Genomic DNA, 19,771 nt, shown 5'->3' with positions numbered 1-19,771 from the left:
TTAGGGAAAATAGGATTTTGAATGGGACTGAATTGTACGTCCCCACAAGGTTAGCTGTACAAGACTGTGTGTGTGTGTGTGTGTGTGTGTGTGTGTGTGTGTGTGTGTGTGTGTGTTATTGGTGGTGTCAAATACAATGACTGTTTTGTGGTCTTCGTATGTTTGCTCTATCGTTATTGTTTTGACCTGAGGCTTGTTTTTGTTGGTACAAACCAAACTTTGTGAGAAGAGACGACTCATGTCGCAAGCACTAGTTCATATCTACACAAATTACTAAAGGATACCGTCTGCATTTCTTTCACACTCCTCTCAGGGGAATGTCTCACTGCTGTAACTGTTTTAGGAAGTGACGCCGTGCCACTCAACATCAGGAAACTGTTTCTATTAATATGACAGCGCAGGGGGTTAGTTTGTGAAAGTTGTTCATGCGAAGAGCCTAAATTCAGCAGGGAAGAAAGAAGGGCTTGACTCCAAAAAGTAAGGCCAGCCATTGACAAGGACAGATGTTTTGTGCTGCGGGGTGAGTTGATACAACTGTTCTCAAACTTCACAATGGATAGAGTTGTCTCGTCTTCAGAAACGGGTAAGAAGTGAACTTGTCTTAAATGTCTTTCTTTTTTGTCCGATGTTAGCCTGACAACAATATAGAAATGTTTCTAATTGTACAAACCAATACTATAAGCACTCACTGCACACTGTAGAACCTATCGTTGGTCAATCAACAATTCAGCGGGGAAGAAAGAAAGGGTTTGGTTTTAATGAATGTTTTCATTGAGAAACTTAAATATGACATATACCTAAAAATGTTTCAAGAATCTGTTAAAATTGCTTTTTTTTTGTAGTTTGACTGAATGTAAAAACCATTTACAGATTTGCTTTCAAAATAAGGAAGTTAGTGTTTTACTCTTCCTGTAGGTAGTTAGCATTGGTGACATGTTTTTGCATGTCATCTCAGCAAAAGTTTTGCAAAACAATTTCTGTACATTATGATTGAAACACATTTATGATTGTGGATAATAATGTTGGTTCAGACAAATGACGCGTGTTTCTCAATTCTACGAATGTAGTGGTTTCTGACAATAAAGAAGCTATACTATATGCTGTTTCTTTAACTTTTAGGTTTACAGGGATGAACTTGGCTTGATACTCGGATCAATGTTTGTTCAGCTCCCTATTGACTGTACTCATCTCAAACAGCATGCCTATTGATTCTTCTAACCACATTAACCTTGAAATCTCATAGCTCAGGCTGTTTTGGACACTCGGCATTGTCTACAGTTTTAGTGCAACGTTTAGCATAACCCCAGCTTTAATACCCTGACTTTTCTTTTTCTCAAGAGAAAAAAAGAACTATAAAGATAATTTGATATAAATGTAGGCATATTAAGTACAGTTATGTTTATAAAAGTTATAGATCTTTTAATAATTAATTGATAAAATAGATCCCATGATTTGTCTTCCAGCAATGTCTGGATTCCACTCCACGTGCGAGCTGTTGATTGTCCATTCTAGCGAGGCTCAGGAATGGGCAACGTACCTGCAAAAAATCTTGAAGTCTTCACGGAAGTTCCCTAAGAGGTCTATCGTATTGTATGCAGTTGACTGTGCTGATCAGCTACATGGATGTGACTTCAACATTTTCCATAATAGTAAATGCATTGTGCTGCTACTGACAGCCGCATTCCTAGACATTCTAGATGACCCTGAAGTCCTGGGTACTTTTCAGAGACTCCTACACCCTCCACACAGAGTGGTGGCGCTGTTGTGTGGAATGTCAGAGGATGACATATCGACTGAATGGTTTGAGGACTGGCAGAGCTGGAGAAAACTTTATCCTGAAGATGAGCCTGCTCTCTACATCTCCACCATTCTACAATCCATTGCTGACAGTATGTTCACTATAATACCCTTATAAAGTTTGGGGAAAGTATATTACATTTTATATATATTTTTAACCTATATTTAACAAGGCAAGTCAGTTGAGAACAAATTATTATTTACAATGACGCCAGACAACGCTGGGACAATTATGCACTGCCCTATGGGACTCCCAATCACAGCCGGTTGTGAAACAGCCTGTATTCGAACTAGGGTGTCCGTAGTGACACCTCTAGCACTGAGCTGCAGTGCCTTAGATCGCTGCTGCACTCGGGAGCCAGATATAGCCAGATTCTCATAACATTCAGACATAAGTTTCCGCTTGGGTTTTTGTTTCTCTGTTTAAAGTGGATGTAACCATTACTGAATTATACTCAGAGAATTACATACCATCTAGTTGTGAACTTACAGGCTAAACTTTCAGTTCACTAAACTCACCCATTCCACAATTTTCAACCTATACCTACCGATAGGTTTTTATTTTGACTTTGTATTCAAAAGGTAATACAGAAGAGGCTGAACATGATGTGGAAGCTATGGCAACAACAGAAGCAAAAATCCCTGTGGTCAAGAACCGCAAAGCTGAGGGGACAGAGGACGAGTCAGTGACAGAACCAGAGTGTGTCCAGGATGACAGTGACAACGTGAGAACAGAGGTCCACCCAAACCAGGCAACGAGCCCCACACATCCTGCCTGCCTCACTGTACAACCAAACAGAGTTCTATGTGGGGTAAGAATTGCTTAACATACTTTATAGACAATGCTGTAATGGCACTGAACAACGTTCAAAGATTTCTTCTGGACAGCACAGCATAAGGAAAGATTAATGGTACATTGTACAGTGCCTTCAGAAAGTTTTCAGACCTCTTGATTTTTTCCACATTTGTTGTTTTGCAGACTGAATTTAAAATTGATTAACTTGTAGAAGAAAAAGAGGAGGAAGGGGAGCGCTGCTAAGGTACACAATAGTAGATTTTGGTAGACAGAAGGTGCTCTTTGGTAAAAGGGGTAAATTGGTTATCACAAAGAACAGAGGACCAAGGCACTCTTCATATAATTAACTAAAATGACATTATTTGTATGGCATGTTCAATAGAAACAAAGTTTTACAAATCTGCATGGCCTTCATCAGGGAGTACAAAGAAATGATAATGCAATGTCCTCTTTTAAACAGCTTTTTCCAATCAGCCCTAATTAGAAGAGTGAGTGGTTACAACATTGATTGGACAACACCTAGTAAGCAATACTATACACATTAAAAAGTGAAATACTGTAGATATCTTATCAACATTGTTTACTCCAAGCTAGAAGCATCAGAACGCCTAGAAAGGTAGTTCTAACCTTAAATATGACTGGGCAAAGTGCCAAGAAAAGGAAAGTAATCTATTCCATAGTACACAGATAACATGGACAACAACAGTCTAAACATAAACTCAGCAAAAAAAGAAACGTCCTCTCACTGTCAACTGCATTTATTTTCAGCAAACTTAACATGTGTAAATATTTTTATGAACATAACAAGATCCAACAACTGAGACACAAACTGAACAAGTTTCACAGACATGTGACTAACAGAAATGGAATAATGTGTCCCTGAACAAAGGGGGGGTCAAAATCAAAAGTAACAGTCAGTGTCTGGTGTGGCCACCAGCTGCATTAAGTACTGCAGTGCATCTCCTCATGGACTGCACCAGATTTGCCAGTTCTTGCTGTAAGATGTTACCCTACTCTTCCACCAAGGCACCTGCAAGTTCCGGGACATTTCTGGGGGGAATGGCCCTAGCCCTCGCCCTCCGATCCAACAGGTCCCAGAAGTGCTCAATGGGATTGAGATCCGGACGCTTCGCTGGCCATGGCAGAACACTGACATTCCTGTCTTGCAAGAAATCATGCACAGAACGAGCAGTATGGCTGGTGGCATGGTCATGCTGGAGGGTCATGTCAGGATGAGCCTGCAGGAAGGGTACCACATGAGGCAGGAGGCTGTTTTCCCTGTAACGCACAGCGTTGAGATTGCCTGCAATGACAACAAGCTTAGTCCGATGATGCTGTGACACACCACCCCAGACCATGACGGACCCTCCACCTCCAAATCAATCCCGCTCCAGGGTACAGGCCGCGGTGTAACGCTCATTCCTTCGACGATAAACGCGAATCCGACCATCACCTCTGGTGAGACAAAACCGCGACTCGTCAGTGAAGAGCACTTTTTGCCAGTCCTGTCTGGTCCAGCAACGGTGGGTTTGTGCCCATAGGCGACGTTGTTGTCTGATGTCTGGTGAGGACCTGCCTTACAACAGGCCTACAAGCCCTCAGTCCAGCCTCTCTCAGCTTATTGCGGACAGTCTGAGCACTAATGGAGGGATTATGCATTCCCGGTGTAACTCGGGCAGTTGTTGTTGCCATCCTGTACCTGTCCCGCAGGTGTGATGTTCAGATGTACTGATCCTGTACAAGTGTTGTTACACGTGGTCTGCCACTGCGAGGACGATCAGCTGTCCGTCCTGTCTCCCTGTAGCGCTGTCTTAGGCGTCTCACAGTACGGACATTGCAATTTATTGCCCTGGCCACATCTACAGTCCTCATGCCTCCTTGTAGCTTGCCTTGTAGTTCACGCAGATGAGCAGGGACCCTGGGCATCTTTCTTTTGGTGTTTTTCAGAGTCAGTAGAAAGGCCTCTTTAGTGTCCTAAATTTTCATAACTGTGGCCTTAATTGCCTACTGTCTGTAAGCTGTTAGTGTCTTAACGACCGTTCCACAGGTGCATGTTCATGAATTGTTTACGATTCATTGAACAAGCATGGGGAACAGTGTTTAAACCCTTTACAATGAAGATCTGTGAAGTTATTTGGATTTTTATGAATTATCTTTGAAAGACAGAGTCCTGAAAAAGGGACGTTTCTTTTTTTGCTGAGTTTAGCTGAGGGCAATAGAGCAAAATGTCCACCAGATGACAGCAAATGGACCTATCACGACCCTACAGAAAAGGTGAAAAATCCATATCTTAATTTAACCAGGGTACTTAGTGGCCTGTAATTTGTAAATCCAAAAACTTTCCCTTTGGGTTAGCCGTTTAAGACAGTCCCCTTTTCTAATTGAGGCCGGAACATGATCAATACCCATAGCTTGTAGGGAGGCAGGGTTGCCATGGTGTAAGGACTTGTAGTGCCTTGCCATGGGGTAGTCTTCGTTGCCTACCCGTATGGCATACTTGTGTTCCGCTAAGCGGTCTTGAGGTCTTCTCATTGTCCGTCCTATGTAGAACATCTTGCACTGTGGACATTCCAATCTGTAGATGACATGAGTGGTTTTGCAGTTAATGAAATGCTTGACGTGATACTCCATTTTAGAAGCTGTGTCAACAAAATACTTTTCCTGTGCAATATTTCTGCGATGGTTGCACTGGTTGCATTTAAAAGAGCCCTTGGGTTTGTGGTCTAACCAAGTTTTTTGAGCATCACCAGGAAGATAGCTGTGGACTAATTTGTCATTTAGGGTAGGACATCTCTTAAAGCTTATTATTGGTGGCTCTGGGAAGACTTGGCGTAGTAGCGTATCATTTTGGACGATTCCCCAATTATTTTTTATTATACTTTTAATGTTCTCTGCTTCAGTGCTGTATTTTGTAACAAAATACACTCTCTCTGATGTATCACGAGGCACTCCCCTTCGCAACAAGTTCTCTCTGTCAAGTCATCCGGCCCTTATACCTGCATCTTTCAGGACCTGAGCGCTGTAGCCCCGATTCAAGAAGCGGTTCTCCAATTCAGCAGATTTGACACTGTAGTCTGTTTCCTGATCACAAATTCTGCGGAGTCTTTGGAATTGGCCATATGGAATGTTCTCTTTTAGCCTTTTGGGGTGAAAGCTGTCTGCCCTCAGAATGGTATTCCCGTCTTTAGGCTTCCTAAAGATTGATGTGTGCAAACAACCTTTGTCATTTTTACTGATGTCAAGGTCCAAAAAATGAATGTTTTCCTTGCTGTACTCCATAGTTAGTTTGATGTTAGGGTTAATGCTGTTAAGGTATTGGTGGAAGGAAATAAGTTCATCTTCTGATCCAAAATGAAATCATTTTCCCATTTACCCAAGTACAAACCGCGTAGGAAGGGCTGTAGCAAGCTCCCATGGCACATCCTTTGACCTGTTTAGTAATACGGTCCTGAAAGATAAAGATGTTATTATTAAGATACCATTGAGTCAGTGAGACAATGAATTCTGTAGGAGGCATCTCAGTCGCAGGCCGGGTACTCAAGAAATGGTGCATAGCTGCCAATCCTTGTTCATGTTCAATGGTGGTGTATAGAGACTCCACATCCATGGTGACTAAAAAGGAAGCTGTACCTATATTGTTCAATTCCTTAATTTTGTTCAACACATCTGTGGTATCTTGAAGATAGGCTGGGAGTGACGGCAGAAAAGGCTTAATAAAGTAATCAATGTACTTAGAGATGGGTTCTAATGGATTACATTGAGATGTTTTGGTCACTGGCCTACACACACACACACACACACACACACACACACACACACACACACACACACACACACACACACACACACACACACACACACACACACACACACACACACACACACACACACACACACACACACACACACACACACACCTCATAATGTCAAAGTGGAATTATGTTTTTAGAAATGTTTACAAATTAATAACAAATGAATATCTGAAATGTCTTCAGTCAATAAGTATTCAACCCCTTTGTTATGGCAAGACTAAATAAGTTCAGGAGCAACAATTTGCTTAACAGTCACATAAAAAGTTTTTTAATGACTACCTCATGTCTGTACCCCACACATACAATTATCGTTAAATGTCCCTTAGCTGAGCAGTGAATTTCAAACACAGATTCAACCACAAAGAAAAGGGAGGTTTTCCAATGCCTCGCAAAGAAGGGTACCTATTGGTAGATGGGTAAAAATAAAACAAAAACAGACATTGAATATCCCTTTGAGCATGGTGAAGTTAATAATTATACTTTGGATGGTGTATCAATACACCCAGTCACTACAAAAATACAGACATCCTTCCTAACTCAGTTGCCGGAGAGGAAAGGGAACCGCTCAGGGATTTCACTAGAGGCCAATGGTGACTTTACAATCAGTTAAAGAGTTTAATGGCTGTGATAGCAGAAAACTGAGGATGGATCAACAACATTGTAGTTACTCCACAATCAGTGGTGAATATAGCATGTAATCTTGGTGGGGCCAACTCAACCAGTTTTTTAAAAAGCGTTGGGCCAGTAACCGAAAGGTTGCTGGATCGAATCCCCGTGCTGACAAGGTAAAAATCTGTTGTTCTGCCCCTGAACAAGGCAGTTAACCTGCTGTTCCCCAGTAGGTCGTCATTGTAAATCAGAATTTGTTCTTAACTGGCTTGCCTAGTTAAATAAAGGTTACATTTTAAAAAAAATACAAAAAATAAAATGCCAGCAAAGCCACTACATAACATTTTAATATTTTATATTTTAAAAAGGAAGGAAAATACAATCACGACGATCCACTTTTATAGACAATATACCGATGAACTGACAGTGTATTGTGCAAACAAAACAACCCTAGCAATATCAACTGGAATTACATGGGTCTATTACTGAACGTTTTGAATGGGAAAAGACTGTCACTGGCAAACATGGTTACAGACCCAACAACATTATATAATATCCCCTTCTCGTGAAGAAATGAACATGAGCTAATTATAATACACAAAGTAAGCAAAGCAATGAAATCATTCCAACATGATCTAAAATGATGAATAAGATACTAATGAGATAGACCTACAGTATATACTGTAAGGAATATAACAATTGAGATGTACAAACTATGGCATAAGGGAACAATGAGCGGATAAGAGGCAAGCCGTAATTTCGATGAAGACATTAATGAGCTAGTAGTTAATAAAACTATTTGCTCAGCAATTTTTGAAATGTACAGTGACAGAATTCAGAACATGGGCCATTCTTACAATATTCTCCCCGTGCACCAAGTCAGAACTGTAGGATAAATAACAGGGGCATATAAGCAGACAATGAAAGGGCTTACAATATTTGATTATGACATTTCTCTACAACAGGCTATAGACTACATGTGCACCACCAAGTCAGAACATTAGGCCACTTCTGTGGGGGAGAGGGACCAAATTCTTAGGGTGATGGGCTACTAACAGCTTACTACATTCTCTGGATTTATGGTGCTTTCAAGACAACAGGGAACTATGAAAAAAACAAGGTTGAATCATGACATCAGTGATCTTCAGGTTGTAGCTCTAGAAAGAGGCCTGAGTTCCCAACTTGGAATTTCGAGTTGGATGACCGTTCAAAACGTATTTTCCCAGTCCAAGCTAGTTTTGTCCCCCGAGTTCCCAGTTGTCTTGAACACAGTGAAGTCTGAGATTTCCCAGTTCCGAGTTTCCAGTTGTTTTGAATGCGGCAGAAGTCATGATGGATTGACAGCATGGTCAATGTATTTAACCTTTTCTGGCCCATGGTGTTGCGTGTGAATGTTTATCCTTTTAAGCTTGGAAATAAGACCCTTTCAGACGGATGTTATAAATCCTTAAACCCAGACCCAGACTGCTTGTCTAGCTTGCTAGCTAATATTGTGAAAGTATGATGTTGACATCAGTCTAATCAAAGCTACGGTTAATATAATGTGATTTAACGTCATTTTATCTGTAGCTAATGACCTTGAGACTTTTTGGACGGGCACTTCTAATGTAAATCTATGACAGCACCCAATGGGGCTTGAACTGCTTAGCTCTTCCTGTGGATTCGGCGGTGACGTAGTGTCCCCATGAGTGACAGAACACTGAGCCAATCACTGCGCAACTAGAGAAGATTACCAACGCCTATGCTCTGTACTTTCGCTGGCAGCCCCCTCCACCACAGGAAGTACTGAGCTAGGCTGAAACACCTGCATTTTGGAGTGGCCATACTCAAGAAAGAGACCATGTTTGTATGCGGCTTTATTAACTCAAGGAAAACATAGTTGTTTTTTTACATTGTTTGCAAACTGATATGTGACACAAATAGATGCCAAAATAACATGCAACAACAATATATATACATACAGTACCAAACGTTTGGACACACCTACTCATTCAAGCATGTGCAAAGATGTCATCAAGGCCATGGGTGGCTACTGAAGAATCTCAAATATAACATATATTTTGATTTGTTGAACACTTTTTTGGTTACTACATGATTCCATATGTGTTGTTTCATAGTTGTGATGTCTTCACTATTATTCTACAATGTAGAAAATAGTAAAAAATTAAGAAAATCCCTGGAATGACTAGGTGTGTCCAAACTTTTGACTGGGACTATATTTAATAAAACATTTGTTTATTTATTTATTTGCTAAACAGGTGGGGCAGAGCCTTACAGCCCCAGCTGCCCTGAATGACGGGCTGCCACTGTCCACAATACTAACCTAAATGACAGAGTGGAAAGAAGGAAGCCTGTACAGAAACATTTTTTTTTCTAAAACATGCATCCTGTTTGCAATTACGCACTAAAGTAAAACTGCAAAAAATGTGGCAAAGAAATTGGCTATGTCCTAAATACAAAGCGTTATGTTTGGGGCAAAACCAACACATCACTGAGTACCACTCTCCATATTTTCAAGCATTGTGGTGGCTGCATCATGTTATGGATATGTTTGTCATGGGCAAAGACTAGGGAGTTTTTAGGATAAAAAGAAACTGAATAGAACTAAGCACAGGCAAAATCCTAGAGGAAAACCTGGTTCAGTCTGCTTTCCAACAGACACTGGGAGTTTAAATTCACCTTTCAGCAGGACAATAACCTAAAACACAAGGCTAAATATAAGAATCTATGGCAAGACTTGAAAATGTCTGTCTAGCAACGATCAACGAGCAACTTGACAGAGCTTGAAGATTTTTTTTAGAATATAGTACAATCCAGGTGTGCAATGCTCTTAGAGGCTTACCTAGAAAGACTCACAGCTGTAATCTCGTCTCGAGGTTGTGAATACTTATGTAAATGAGATGTTTCTATATTTCATTTTCAATAAATTTGAAAACATTTCTAAAAACATGTTTTCAATTTGTCACGATTGGGTATTGTGTGTAGATGGGCGAGAAAAATATATATTTAATACATTTTTAATTCCGGATGCAACACAACAAAGTAAGTCAAGGGGGAAGAATACTTTCTGAAGGCAATGTACATGATACTGTTATAATTGTAACAGTTGTTGGAGTGTATGGTATTGGACAACCATGCCTCTTTGTTACTATCATTTTTGGTGTGTGAATTTGTCTGATTATTTCTTGATTCATATCGAGGCACACCCTTAAATTACACTCAAATTATAATCAGCCCAGGACAACTTTATTTGCAATTACAGTTTTTTTTGTTGCCAACTCCTATTAAGCCTAGAATACAATTTCTTCCAGTATCTGATGTCTCCGTGATGACTGTACATGTTTTACAGGACCATGCAACTATTTTCATAATCTTTTCAAATAAACTGGACAACCAATTGAAAATGGAGGTGGAGTTTTCCTCTAAAGATTTAGCTGCAAAACGGGTTGTAGGGATTTTGGAGAATGAATACACCATCAGTGTTAATGCGCCTGGTAAGTAGGCTACCTTTAGAGACTTTATAGCAAAGCTATAGAGGAACATTTAGAACACTTACCCAGTCTTCTGTTTCACTTTCACTTATTATTCTATTTCACTATTACATTCTTATTGTGGACATTTCTTTGACCAATGTGAATAACTTGAAGTGATTTGCCAGCCACTATTCTGTACAGTAGATAAAGAATGCTAACCCAGGTAAATGTTATCTTTACCAGATATGCCAGCAGGAGAGATGTCACTCACTCTGCATGGCAATGACTCACCAGTCTGTTTGAGGCCTGTAACATACTACACAGCCATGGGAGAAGTCAGTCGTTACCTTGAACTTGCAGCTGCTCCCATGGATTTTATGTGTCAGGTGAGAGTGCTCAGTATAGGGTAAAAACAGAATACTGAAGACTGACAAACTCTGTTTTCAACACCTCTAAATAATTTATTTTGAAAGGGATAATTCACCCAAAATACAAAATGACATATTGGTTTCTTAACCCTGTAAGCAGTCTATGGACAAGGTTTGACAGCAATCCATGCTTTGTTTAAGTTTCCATGGCACTGTTTCCAAATGCAAACATTTTATCATTTGTGCCAAATCCAAGTCCTGGTACCGATATTAGAATTTTGTCCAAATCATCCGAAAGTATCTCAAATTCATTGTGAAGCTCAACAAAATCACTTTTAGATGATTTGAACATGATGTATGAAAAAGGCTAATATCGGTACCATGACTTGAATGGGATTTGTGCCACAAATGCGAGTCCCTGTTACCATTTACTAGGCTTGCAACAAGCTAAGGTGCTGGGGATGGGCTTAAAATGCAAGCTACGGTTCCAAGCATCGGGGGTTCCATCCCAGTGATAAGCACTCGTTTTGCTATTTTAGTTTTTTCTGTTTTAACCCTATCCCAAACCTTAACCCTAACCTTAACCAGTTGGAATTACTGCCTAAACTTAAGTTTCGGTTTCATTTTTGTGCAGTTTGACTGAAAGCTAACATATGGCGAATACGCTGTCATTAAAAGGGCTTTTAAGAGGCCATCTCCTGTTGCCTGCAGTTATGTCAAATGTCTACATTTTCATTGGAGGCTACATTGCATTTCACACAGACTAAAGCTTCAAGGAAACCTAAAAAACATGTATATTTAAATTCTTTAGAACATATTCTATTTCCATCAATAGTGTGTTGTTCATTTCTATGTTTCTAGGCATTCAATATCACATCCAATGCCACAGAGTCACTTGACAATATGCTGACAGACTCGTTAAAAGGCAGGATTCCTGCAAGTGAACTTCATGTGTTTGGAATCAGACAGATCGAGAAAGACAATATGGCTGCATGTAAGTGCTTTACATTTTGACCAGAAAATATAATGGAATGATACATTTGCTTGTCTACACACTAACAGTTCTATTGAAACTGCTATGCGTGTTTTTGTTGTAAGGAAAAACAATGTGCTAGCTAGTTTCTAGTGAATACTAGAAACACTACATTGTTGTAGATTTTTCACAAGAGAGTAAAGGGAGTTCCTCAAACAATTCAACTAATCTCAGTTAGGCATTTTATAAAATCATATTATTTCAAATCAAGTGATACAGTTGCGGCCGAATATATTGGCACCATTGCACTTTCCCCTATTTCTTATAAAATAATTTGACATTTAAGCATTTGGCCATCAGATCTTGTAATTGGATTTTCAATATTGCATTTTTTTAAAACTTAAGTTTACTATTTTAATTGAGAAAATAAAGATAAATGGCATTGCCAAAATTATTGCCACCCAGGAGCTAGCACAGCTTTTGGCCAAGATAAATACAGACAAATGCTTCTTGTTTACTGCAGCTTTCCACTGGCAATTTGGCCCACTTTTTAGCAACAAACTGCTCTAATTCTTCAATGTTTAAAGGGTGCCCTCCACCAACTGCTGTTTTCAGATCTCGCCATAAGTTTTGGATGTGATTCAGATCTGGACTCTTCGCTGGACACTCCAAAACAGTCCAGCATCTCTTACGGAATCATTCCTGGGTGCTTTCTGATGTGTGTTTGGGGTCGTTTTCCTGCTGGAAGACCCATAACCTTCAATGGGGACCCAGTTTTTGGACACCGGGTTGAACATTGGACTCCAAAACACCTGATAATCTGATGATTTCATGATGTCTTGCACGCATTCAAGGCTCCCAGTACCAGAGGCAGCAAAGCAACCCAGCAAAGCATTATTAAACCTCCCCATATTTGACTGCAGGGAGGTTGTTATTTTCTTTGAATGCTTAATTTGTTTGTCAGGAAACACAGCACTGATCTGTATTGCCAAAGAGCTCTAATTTCATTTCATTGGTCCACAGAACATGTTCCCCAGGATTTAGGCTTGTTTAGGTGGGTTTTTGAGAAGTTCAATCAGGCTTTCTTGTGTCTCCTTCAGCAGTGGAGTCTCTATGATTTGTATATCAACAGCAAAATGAAGCATTCAAAGAAAAGAAGACCTACCCTACAATCAAACATGGGGGAAGTTCGATAATGCTGTGGCGTTGCTTTGCTGCCTCTGGTACTGTAAGTCTTGAATGTGTGCAAGACATCATGAAATCATCAGATTATCAAATCAAATCAAAGTTTATTTGTCACATGCGCCGAATACAACAGGTGTAGTAGACCTTACAGGGAAATGCTTACTTACAGGCTCTAACCAATAGTGCAAAAAAGGTATTAGGTGAACAATAGGTAAGTAAAGAAATAAAACAACAGTTAAAAGATAGGCTATATACAGTAGCGAGGCTATAAAAGTAGCGAGGCTACATACAGACACCGGTTAGTCAGGCTGATTGAGGTAGTATGTACATGTAGATATGGTTAAAGTGACTATGCATATATGATGAACAGAGAGTAGCAGTAGGGTAAAAAGAGGGGTTGGCGGGTGGTGGGTGGCGGGACACAATGCAGATAGCCCGGTTTGCCAATGTGCGGGAGCACTGGTTGGTCGGCCCAATTGAGGTAGTATGTACATGAATGTATAGTTAAAGTGACTATGCATATATGATAAACAGAGAGTAGCAGCAGCGTAAAAAATTGTTTTGGAGTGCAATGTTCAATTCATGTCTGCAAACTGTCTCTGTTGAAGGTTGTGGGTCTTCCAGCAGGATAACAACCCCAAAACACATCAAACGCATGCTGGAATTGTTAAAAAAAGAAACGCTGGACTGTTCTGGAGTGGTCAGCAAAGAGTCTAGATCTGAATCACATACATAACCTATGGCGAGAGCTGAAAACAACAGTTGGTGGAGGGCACCCCTCAAACATTGAATAATTAGATATGTTTGCTGCTGGAGAGTGGCACAAATTTCCAGTAGAAAGATGCATCAAGCTCACAAGAAGCATTTATTGGCAGTTATCTTGGCTAGTCCTTTTTTTTCATGCTAGTTGTTTTAATAACTTAAGTTAACAACAATGTAATTTGCTCTGCAATGTTGAAATCCAATAACAATGAGTGGAGACATTTTATTATTTTAATTTCAACTTATTTTAGAAGAAATAGGGAATTATTTCAGAAAGGTGCAACTGTTTTTGCTTTTTTTTATGGGGAAAAAATACAGACAGTGGCTCTAAGCAGAGTTGGGGTCAATTCCATTTAAAAATAGGGGGTTGATTGAAATTCCCTTTATATTGAGAATCAAAAGACACTAAAACATAAAGAATGAAGAAAAACAATCTTGCAATTTGGGTTATGACAGTGTAGTACAGTTGTAGTAAGCAAGCCCAAAAGCCATGTATAAGTTATTTTCTTATTTAATTCTTTAGCATTGTCATTTAATTACAGGAACTTTTACAGATTATGCCTTAAATTAATTACAGATTGTGACGTTAAATTTACTCTGACAGTCATCTTAGTTCATAGTCAAACGTATATAAATCCATCCTAAAGCAGACAGTTATGGTTACGAAATTGGATAAATGGGACACTTCAAGAAAAATAAGTTGCCAAAATGTGATTTTTTTCATATGACCGATGAACTACCATTCACCTGCTGTAATCATCCACATTTTTTATCTGGCACATCCAAAAATGTGATGTGGGACATGGCCACTGGTCACCCAAAAATGTTATCTGGACATTCAAAAATGCCATCAAATGATGTCCACATTTTTTTATCTAAGAGTCCAAGAATCTTATCCCCATTGAGTTTTGTTGACATCCAGAGATATGAGCCAAGGTCCTAAAAAGGTCAATACATTCTGTGTTCTAGGTGAATTGGGAACATTTCTTTTTTGGGAACATTTCTTTTTTTATCAAGTTCAACTTATATCCTGAAGGTTTTGAGTCTTCAAGAACATTCATAACAAGTGGAATAGATCACAGTTGTCTGTTTTTGTCACTCAGATCAGCGAAAGCAGGAGCTTCCCACTCTGCTTCATTTTGCTGCAAAGTATGGCCTGAAGAAGCTTACCACAGTCCTGCTACAGTGTCCAGGTGCCTTGCAGGCCTACAGCGTGATGAATAAGAATGGAGACTACCCAAATACACTGGCAGAGAGGAGCGGCTTCTCTGACCTGAGACAGTTCATGGACGACTTTGTGGTAAGTCCATTGTTAGTATATTCATTCAGTGATGTGTTTATCTTGTATCTCTCTAGTGTGATCTCAATTTGGGAAAATGCTCTGGATCGCACAACAATGATTTCAAATAACAGCCACCGGCTCTTATTGTAGTAACTTTGTGAAATCATATCTTTAGTGAAGACTAAGACTATGTGCACGATATCTCGTATGTAGGAGACGGCTGACATGCTGAAGTCTCATATCAAAGAGTCCATCGCGGCTGAAGAAGATGAGGATGTGTACGAGTCCACATCCAACTCCTCTCGAGATATCATCATGAAGTATTCCCTAAACCCCGGGTGCCAAGAAGACATCTATGAGTCCATGATGGGGTTAAGCCCAGACTACATGGAAGACCTATGTATGATTAATTACATGAAGTACCATTTCCCTTTGATGATGATGACGATGATGATGGATTACTACTATCTTTGAATATTTATTCCCCTCAGATGAGGACATGGAGAAGGCATTAAGAGAGTCGCATAACCCAGAAGAAATCATACTTAGAACATTTTTTCAAGGTAAATTGACAAAACACTAATGGTGGGAACCAATATCGATTATTCAATATGATATTGATATCGTTTGATATCAATAAACAGTGCATTCGAAAAGTATTCCGAATCCTTGACTTTTTCCACATTATGTTACGTTACAGCCTTATTCTAAAATTGATTCAATGTTTTTTTCTCTCATCAATCTATACACAATGCCCTATAATGACAAAGTAAAAATAGGTTTTTATACATTTTTGCATATAAAAAACTGAAATATCACATTTACGTAGGTATGCAGACTTTACGTAGGTATTCAGATTTACTCTGTACTTTGTTGAAGCACTTTTGACAGAGATTACAACCGTGAGTCTTCTTGGGTATGACAAGCTTTGCACACCTGTATCAATCAGGTTCAAGTCCGGGCTCTGGCTAGGCCACTCAAGGACATTCAAAGACTTGTCCCGAAGCCAGTTCTGCGTTGTCTTGGCTGTGTGCTTAGAGTTGTTGTCCTGTTGGAAGGTGAACCTTCGCCCCAGTCTGAGGTCCTGAGCAGGTTTTCATCAAGGATCTCTCTGTACTTCGCTCCGTTCATCTTTCCCTCGATCCTGACTAGTCTCCCAATACCTACCGCTGAAAAATATCCCCACAGAATGATGCTGCCACCACCATGCTTCACCGTAGGGATGGTGCCAGGTTTCCTCCAGACGTGACGCTTGGCATTCAGGCCAAAGAGTTCAATCTTGGTTTCATCAGATCAGAGAATCTTGTTTCTCATGGTCTGAGAGTCCTTTAGGTGCCTTTCGGCAAACTTCAAGCGGGCTGTCATGTGCCTCTTACTGAGGAGTGGCTTCCGTCTGGCCCCTCTACCATAAAGGCCTGATGGGTGGAGAGCTGCAGAGATGGTTGTCCTTCTGAAAGGTTATCTCATCTAAGAAATTTGGAACCACTAAGATTCTTCCTAGAGCTGGCCGCCTGGCCAAACTGAGCAATCGGGGAGAAGGGCCTTGGTCAGGGATGTGACCAAGAACCCGATGGTCACTCTGTCAGAGCTCCAGAGTTGTCCTAACCTTTCAGAAGGACAACCATCTCTGCAGCACTCCACCAATCAGGCCTTTATGGTAAAGTGGCCAGACGGAAGCCACTCCTCAGTAAAAGGCACGTGACAGCCTGCTTGGAGTTTGCCAAAAGGCACATAAAGACTCATACCATGGAGCAACAAGATTCTCTGGTCTGTTGAAACCAAGATTGAACTCTTTGGCCTGAATGGGAAGCACCACATCTGGAGGAAACCTGGCACCATCGCTACGGTCAAGCATGGTGTTGGCAGCATCATGCTGTGGGGATGTTTTTTAGCAGCAGGGACTGGGAGACTAGTCAGGATCGAGGGAGAGATGAACGGAGTAAAGTTCAGACAGATCCTTGATGAAAACCTGCTCTAGAGCACTCAGGACCCCAGACTGGGGCGAAGGTTCACCTTCCAACAGGACAACGACCCTAAGCACACAGCCAAGACAATGCAGGAGTGGCTTCAGGACAAGTCTCTTTATGTCCTTGAGGGGCCCAGCCAAAGCTCAGAATGGAACCCAATAGAACATCTCTGGAGAGACCTGAAAATAGCTGTGCAGCGATGCTCCCCATCCAACCTCCTAGAGCTTGAGAGGATCTGCAGAGAAGAATGAGAGAAACTCACCAAATACAGGTGTGCCAAGCTTGTAGCATCATACCCAAGAAGACTCCACGCTGTAATCGCTGCCAAAGGTGCTTCAGCAAAGTACTGAGTTAAGGGTCTGAATACTTAAATGTAAATGTGATATATCCGTTTTTGATTTTTATTAACTTTGCAAAAATCTCTAAAACCTGTTTGTGTTTGTCATTACGGGGTATTGAGTGTAGATTGATGATGGTGTCTGAATATTATCTGAATGCACTATAATTGTCTGCTTATGGGCCCTCAATGGTTGATGGGGTTCTCATTGTATTTAAACTGGTTGGGTAAGTTTATGTCCCCAGAGCATTCACATCTGGCTCAAGGGGCAATCAACAGTTGTCTAAACTTCACTACAAAATACTGTACTGCATTGTACTGTAATTGGACTTGTGGACGTACTCTTTTTTTTACAAATGATGTGGCTTTTTAAGGGAAACCTGATGCAGGTGTGGCCCAAGTTGGTGAGCATACAGCGAATGAAGAGGTGGGAGACCAGGTGGAAGAACCAGAGGGGTTTGAGGAGGAAGACCCTTACAACATGTGTATTCAAGATGAAATCTATGACACGGTGGACGAGAATGCGACCTATATCCCAGACATTTTAAACCGTCCACCAGCTCCAATTCCGAGACCTGTGACGTTTTCAGAGCCTGAGGAGTCCAAGACCTACATCTCAAGAGGTACATGACTGAACAGCACAAGTGTTCTCCAAAGCTATTAGCTAGTGCATAAGTCGCCAAACCAGTGGTGTATTTAAGGTCCAGGTGAATGACTATGCTTTTCACAGTGTTTTCGGGAAATGAAGAATCAAATCCACAGAGGAACCTCAGAGAAATCCCGTCAAACACAGGTACATATCAAATTGAACATCACTTGAGATGTTATTTTCTATGTATTGCACATTGCCCTGAATCACAGCTTCTCCACTAATTAGTAAACAATGTATGTGACTCCAAACCTCCAGTGAGGCCTGTGAGTGACAGAGCCGCCACCTCCTCTTCCAACGACCCCTATGCTGGAATGAAGACCCCAGGCCAGAGGCAGCTCATAGCCTTGCAGGAGAAAGTGAAGGCGGGGGTCCTGAGTGTGGATGATGCTGTGCAGGAATTCAAGACCTGGCAGTTTGACCAGGAAAGGAGATCTCAGTCTCTGCGCTATCAACAGGTACAGTAGTAGATTATAGTTAATACTCATATCTCTTGGCAGAACACAAGAAACAGATATTTTCTGTGGCCCGGGCCTAGCTTTTGGGGGTACAATGATTATCTGAAATACTACCTCCATGAATTCAGAAAATATTTTTTTGTCACAGGAAAATCTGAAAAGATTACGAGACAGCATTTCCAGACGCCATAAAGAGAGGGAGAAGCTTGGGAAGGAGATTGGTAGGCATATTTGGAGACTCTTCTATACTTTGCCTCTACATGTGACAAGAGCATACTGTATTTTATAGGTCACTTCAACTGCAATTACAGTATCAGTCAAAAGTTTGGACACACCTACTTGTTCCAGGGTTTTTCTTAATTTTTTACTATTTTCTACATTGTAGAATAATAGTGAAGACATCAAAACTATGAAATAACACATGGAATAATGTGGTAACCAAAAAAGTGTTAAACAAATCCAAATATATTTTATATTTGAAATTCTTCAAAGTAGCCACCCTTTGCCTTGATGACAACTTTGCACATTTCATTTATCAGGCTACTGAAGTGTACATTTTTTATTTTATTGGCCTTTCCTCTTTGACTATGCCTACAATTATGTCAGTCCATAAGACAGCATTAGTGGTCACATTTGATCAGTTGTGTAAAGTACTTAAAAACTTCTTCGGGATCGGTGTCCCTTCCATGGGACGGTTGAGCTAACGTAGGCTAATGCAATTAGCATGAGGTTGTAAGTAACAAGAACATTTCCCAGGACATAGATATATCTGATATTGGCAGAAAGCTTAAATTCTTGTTAATCTAACTGCACTGTCCAATTTCCAGTAGCTATTACAGTGAAAGAATACCATGCTATTGTTTGAGGAGTGTGCACAATTTTGAACATGAAAAGTTATTAATAAACAAATTAGGCACATTTGGGCAGTCTTGATTGAACAGAAATGCAATGGTTCATTGGATCAGTCTAAAATTGTGCATATACACTGATGCCATCTAGTGGCCAAAATCTAAATTGAACCTGGGCTGGAGTAATACATTATAGCCTTTCTCTTGCATTTCAAATATGATGGTACAAAAAAATACAAAGAAGAAGTTAAAGTAGCCTTTTATTGTCCCCAGCACAATGTGCTCCTGTGTAATGATCATGCTGTTTAATCAGCTTATTGATATACCACACCTGTCAGGTGGATGGATTACCTTGGCAAATGAAAAATGCTCACTAACAGGGATGTAAACTAATTTGTGCAACATTTTTTTGAGAAATAAGCTTTTCGTGCATATGGGATCTTTTATTTCAGCTC

The 19,771-nt window shown here is 40.3% G+C and overlaps 1 protein-coding gene across 1 annotated transcript in view; it reads left to right on the top strand.

Moving 5' to 3' along the window:
* Positions 1 to 408: 408 nt before the first annotated feature.
* The window catches only part of LOC120045583 (phosphoinositide 3-kinase adapter protein 1-like), a 34,940-nt gene continuing 15,577 nt past the window's right edge, over positions 409 to 19,771 (top strand). The window contains exons 1-12 of the mRNA XM_038990484.1: positions 409 to 583; positions 2,380 to 2,609; positions 10,364 to 10,508; positions 10,731 to 10,873; positions 11,717 to 11,849; positions 14,879 to 15,075; positions 15,271 to 15,457; positions 15,549 to 15,620; positions 17,736 to 17,984; positions 18,092 to 18,154; positions 18,269 to 18,468; positions 18,617 to 18,689. Coding sequence (XP_038846412.1) covers positions 553 to 583; positions 2,380 to 2,609; positions 10,364 to 10,508; positions 10,731 to 10,873; positions 11,717 to 11,849; positions 14,879 to 15,075; positions 15,271 to 15,457; positions 15,549 to 15,620; positions 17,736 to 17,984; positions 18,092 to 18,154; positions 18,269 to 18,468; positions 18,617 to 18,689 — 1,723 coding nt within the window. The 5' untranslated portion in view covers positions 409 to 552. The remainder of the gene's footprint in view (positions 584 to 2,379; positions 2,610 to 10,363; positions 10,509 to 10,730; positions 10,874 to 11,716; positions 11,850 to 14,878; positions 15,076 to 15,270; positions 15,458 to 15,548; positions 15,621 to 17,735; positions 17,985 to 18,091; positions 18,155 to 18,268; positions 18,469 to 18,616; positions 18,690 to 19,771) is intronic.

This window comes from Salvelinus namaycush, chromosome 4, assembly GCF_016432855.1.
Source record: "Salvelinus namaycush isolate Seneca chromosome 4, SaNama_1.0, whole genome shotgun sequence".
In the NCBI taxonomy this organism is placed as follows: Eukaryota; Metazoa; Chordata; class Actinopteri; order Salmoniformes; family Salmonidae; genus Salvelinus; species Salvelinus namaycush.
The sequence above is the reverse complement of the archived record's forward strand: the minus strand, read 5'-3'. Positions and strand labels throughout refer to the sequence as shown.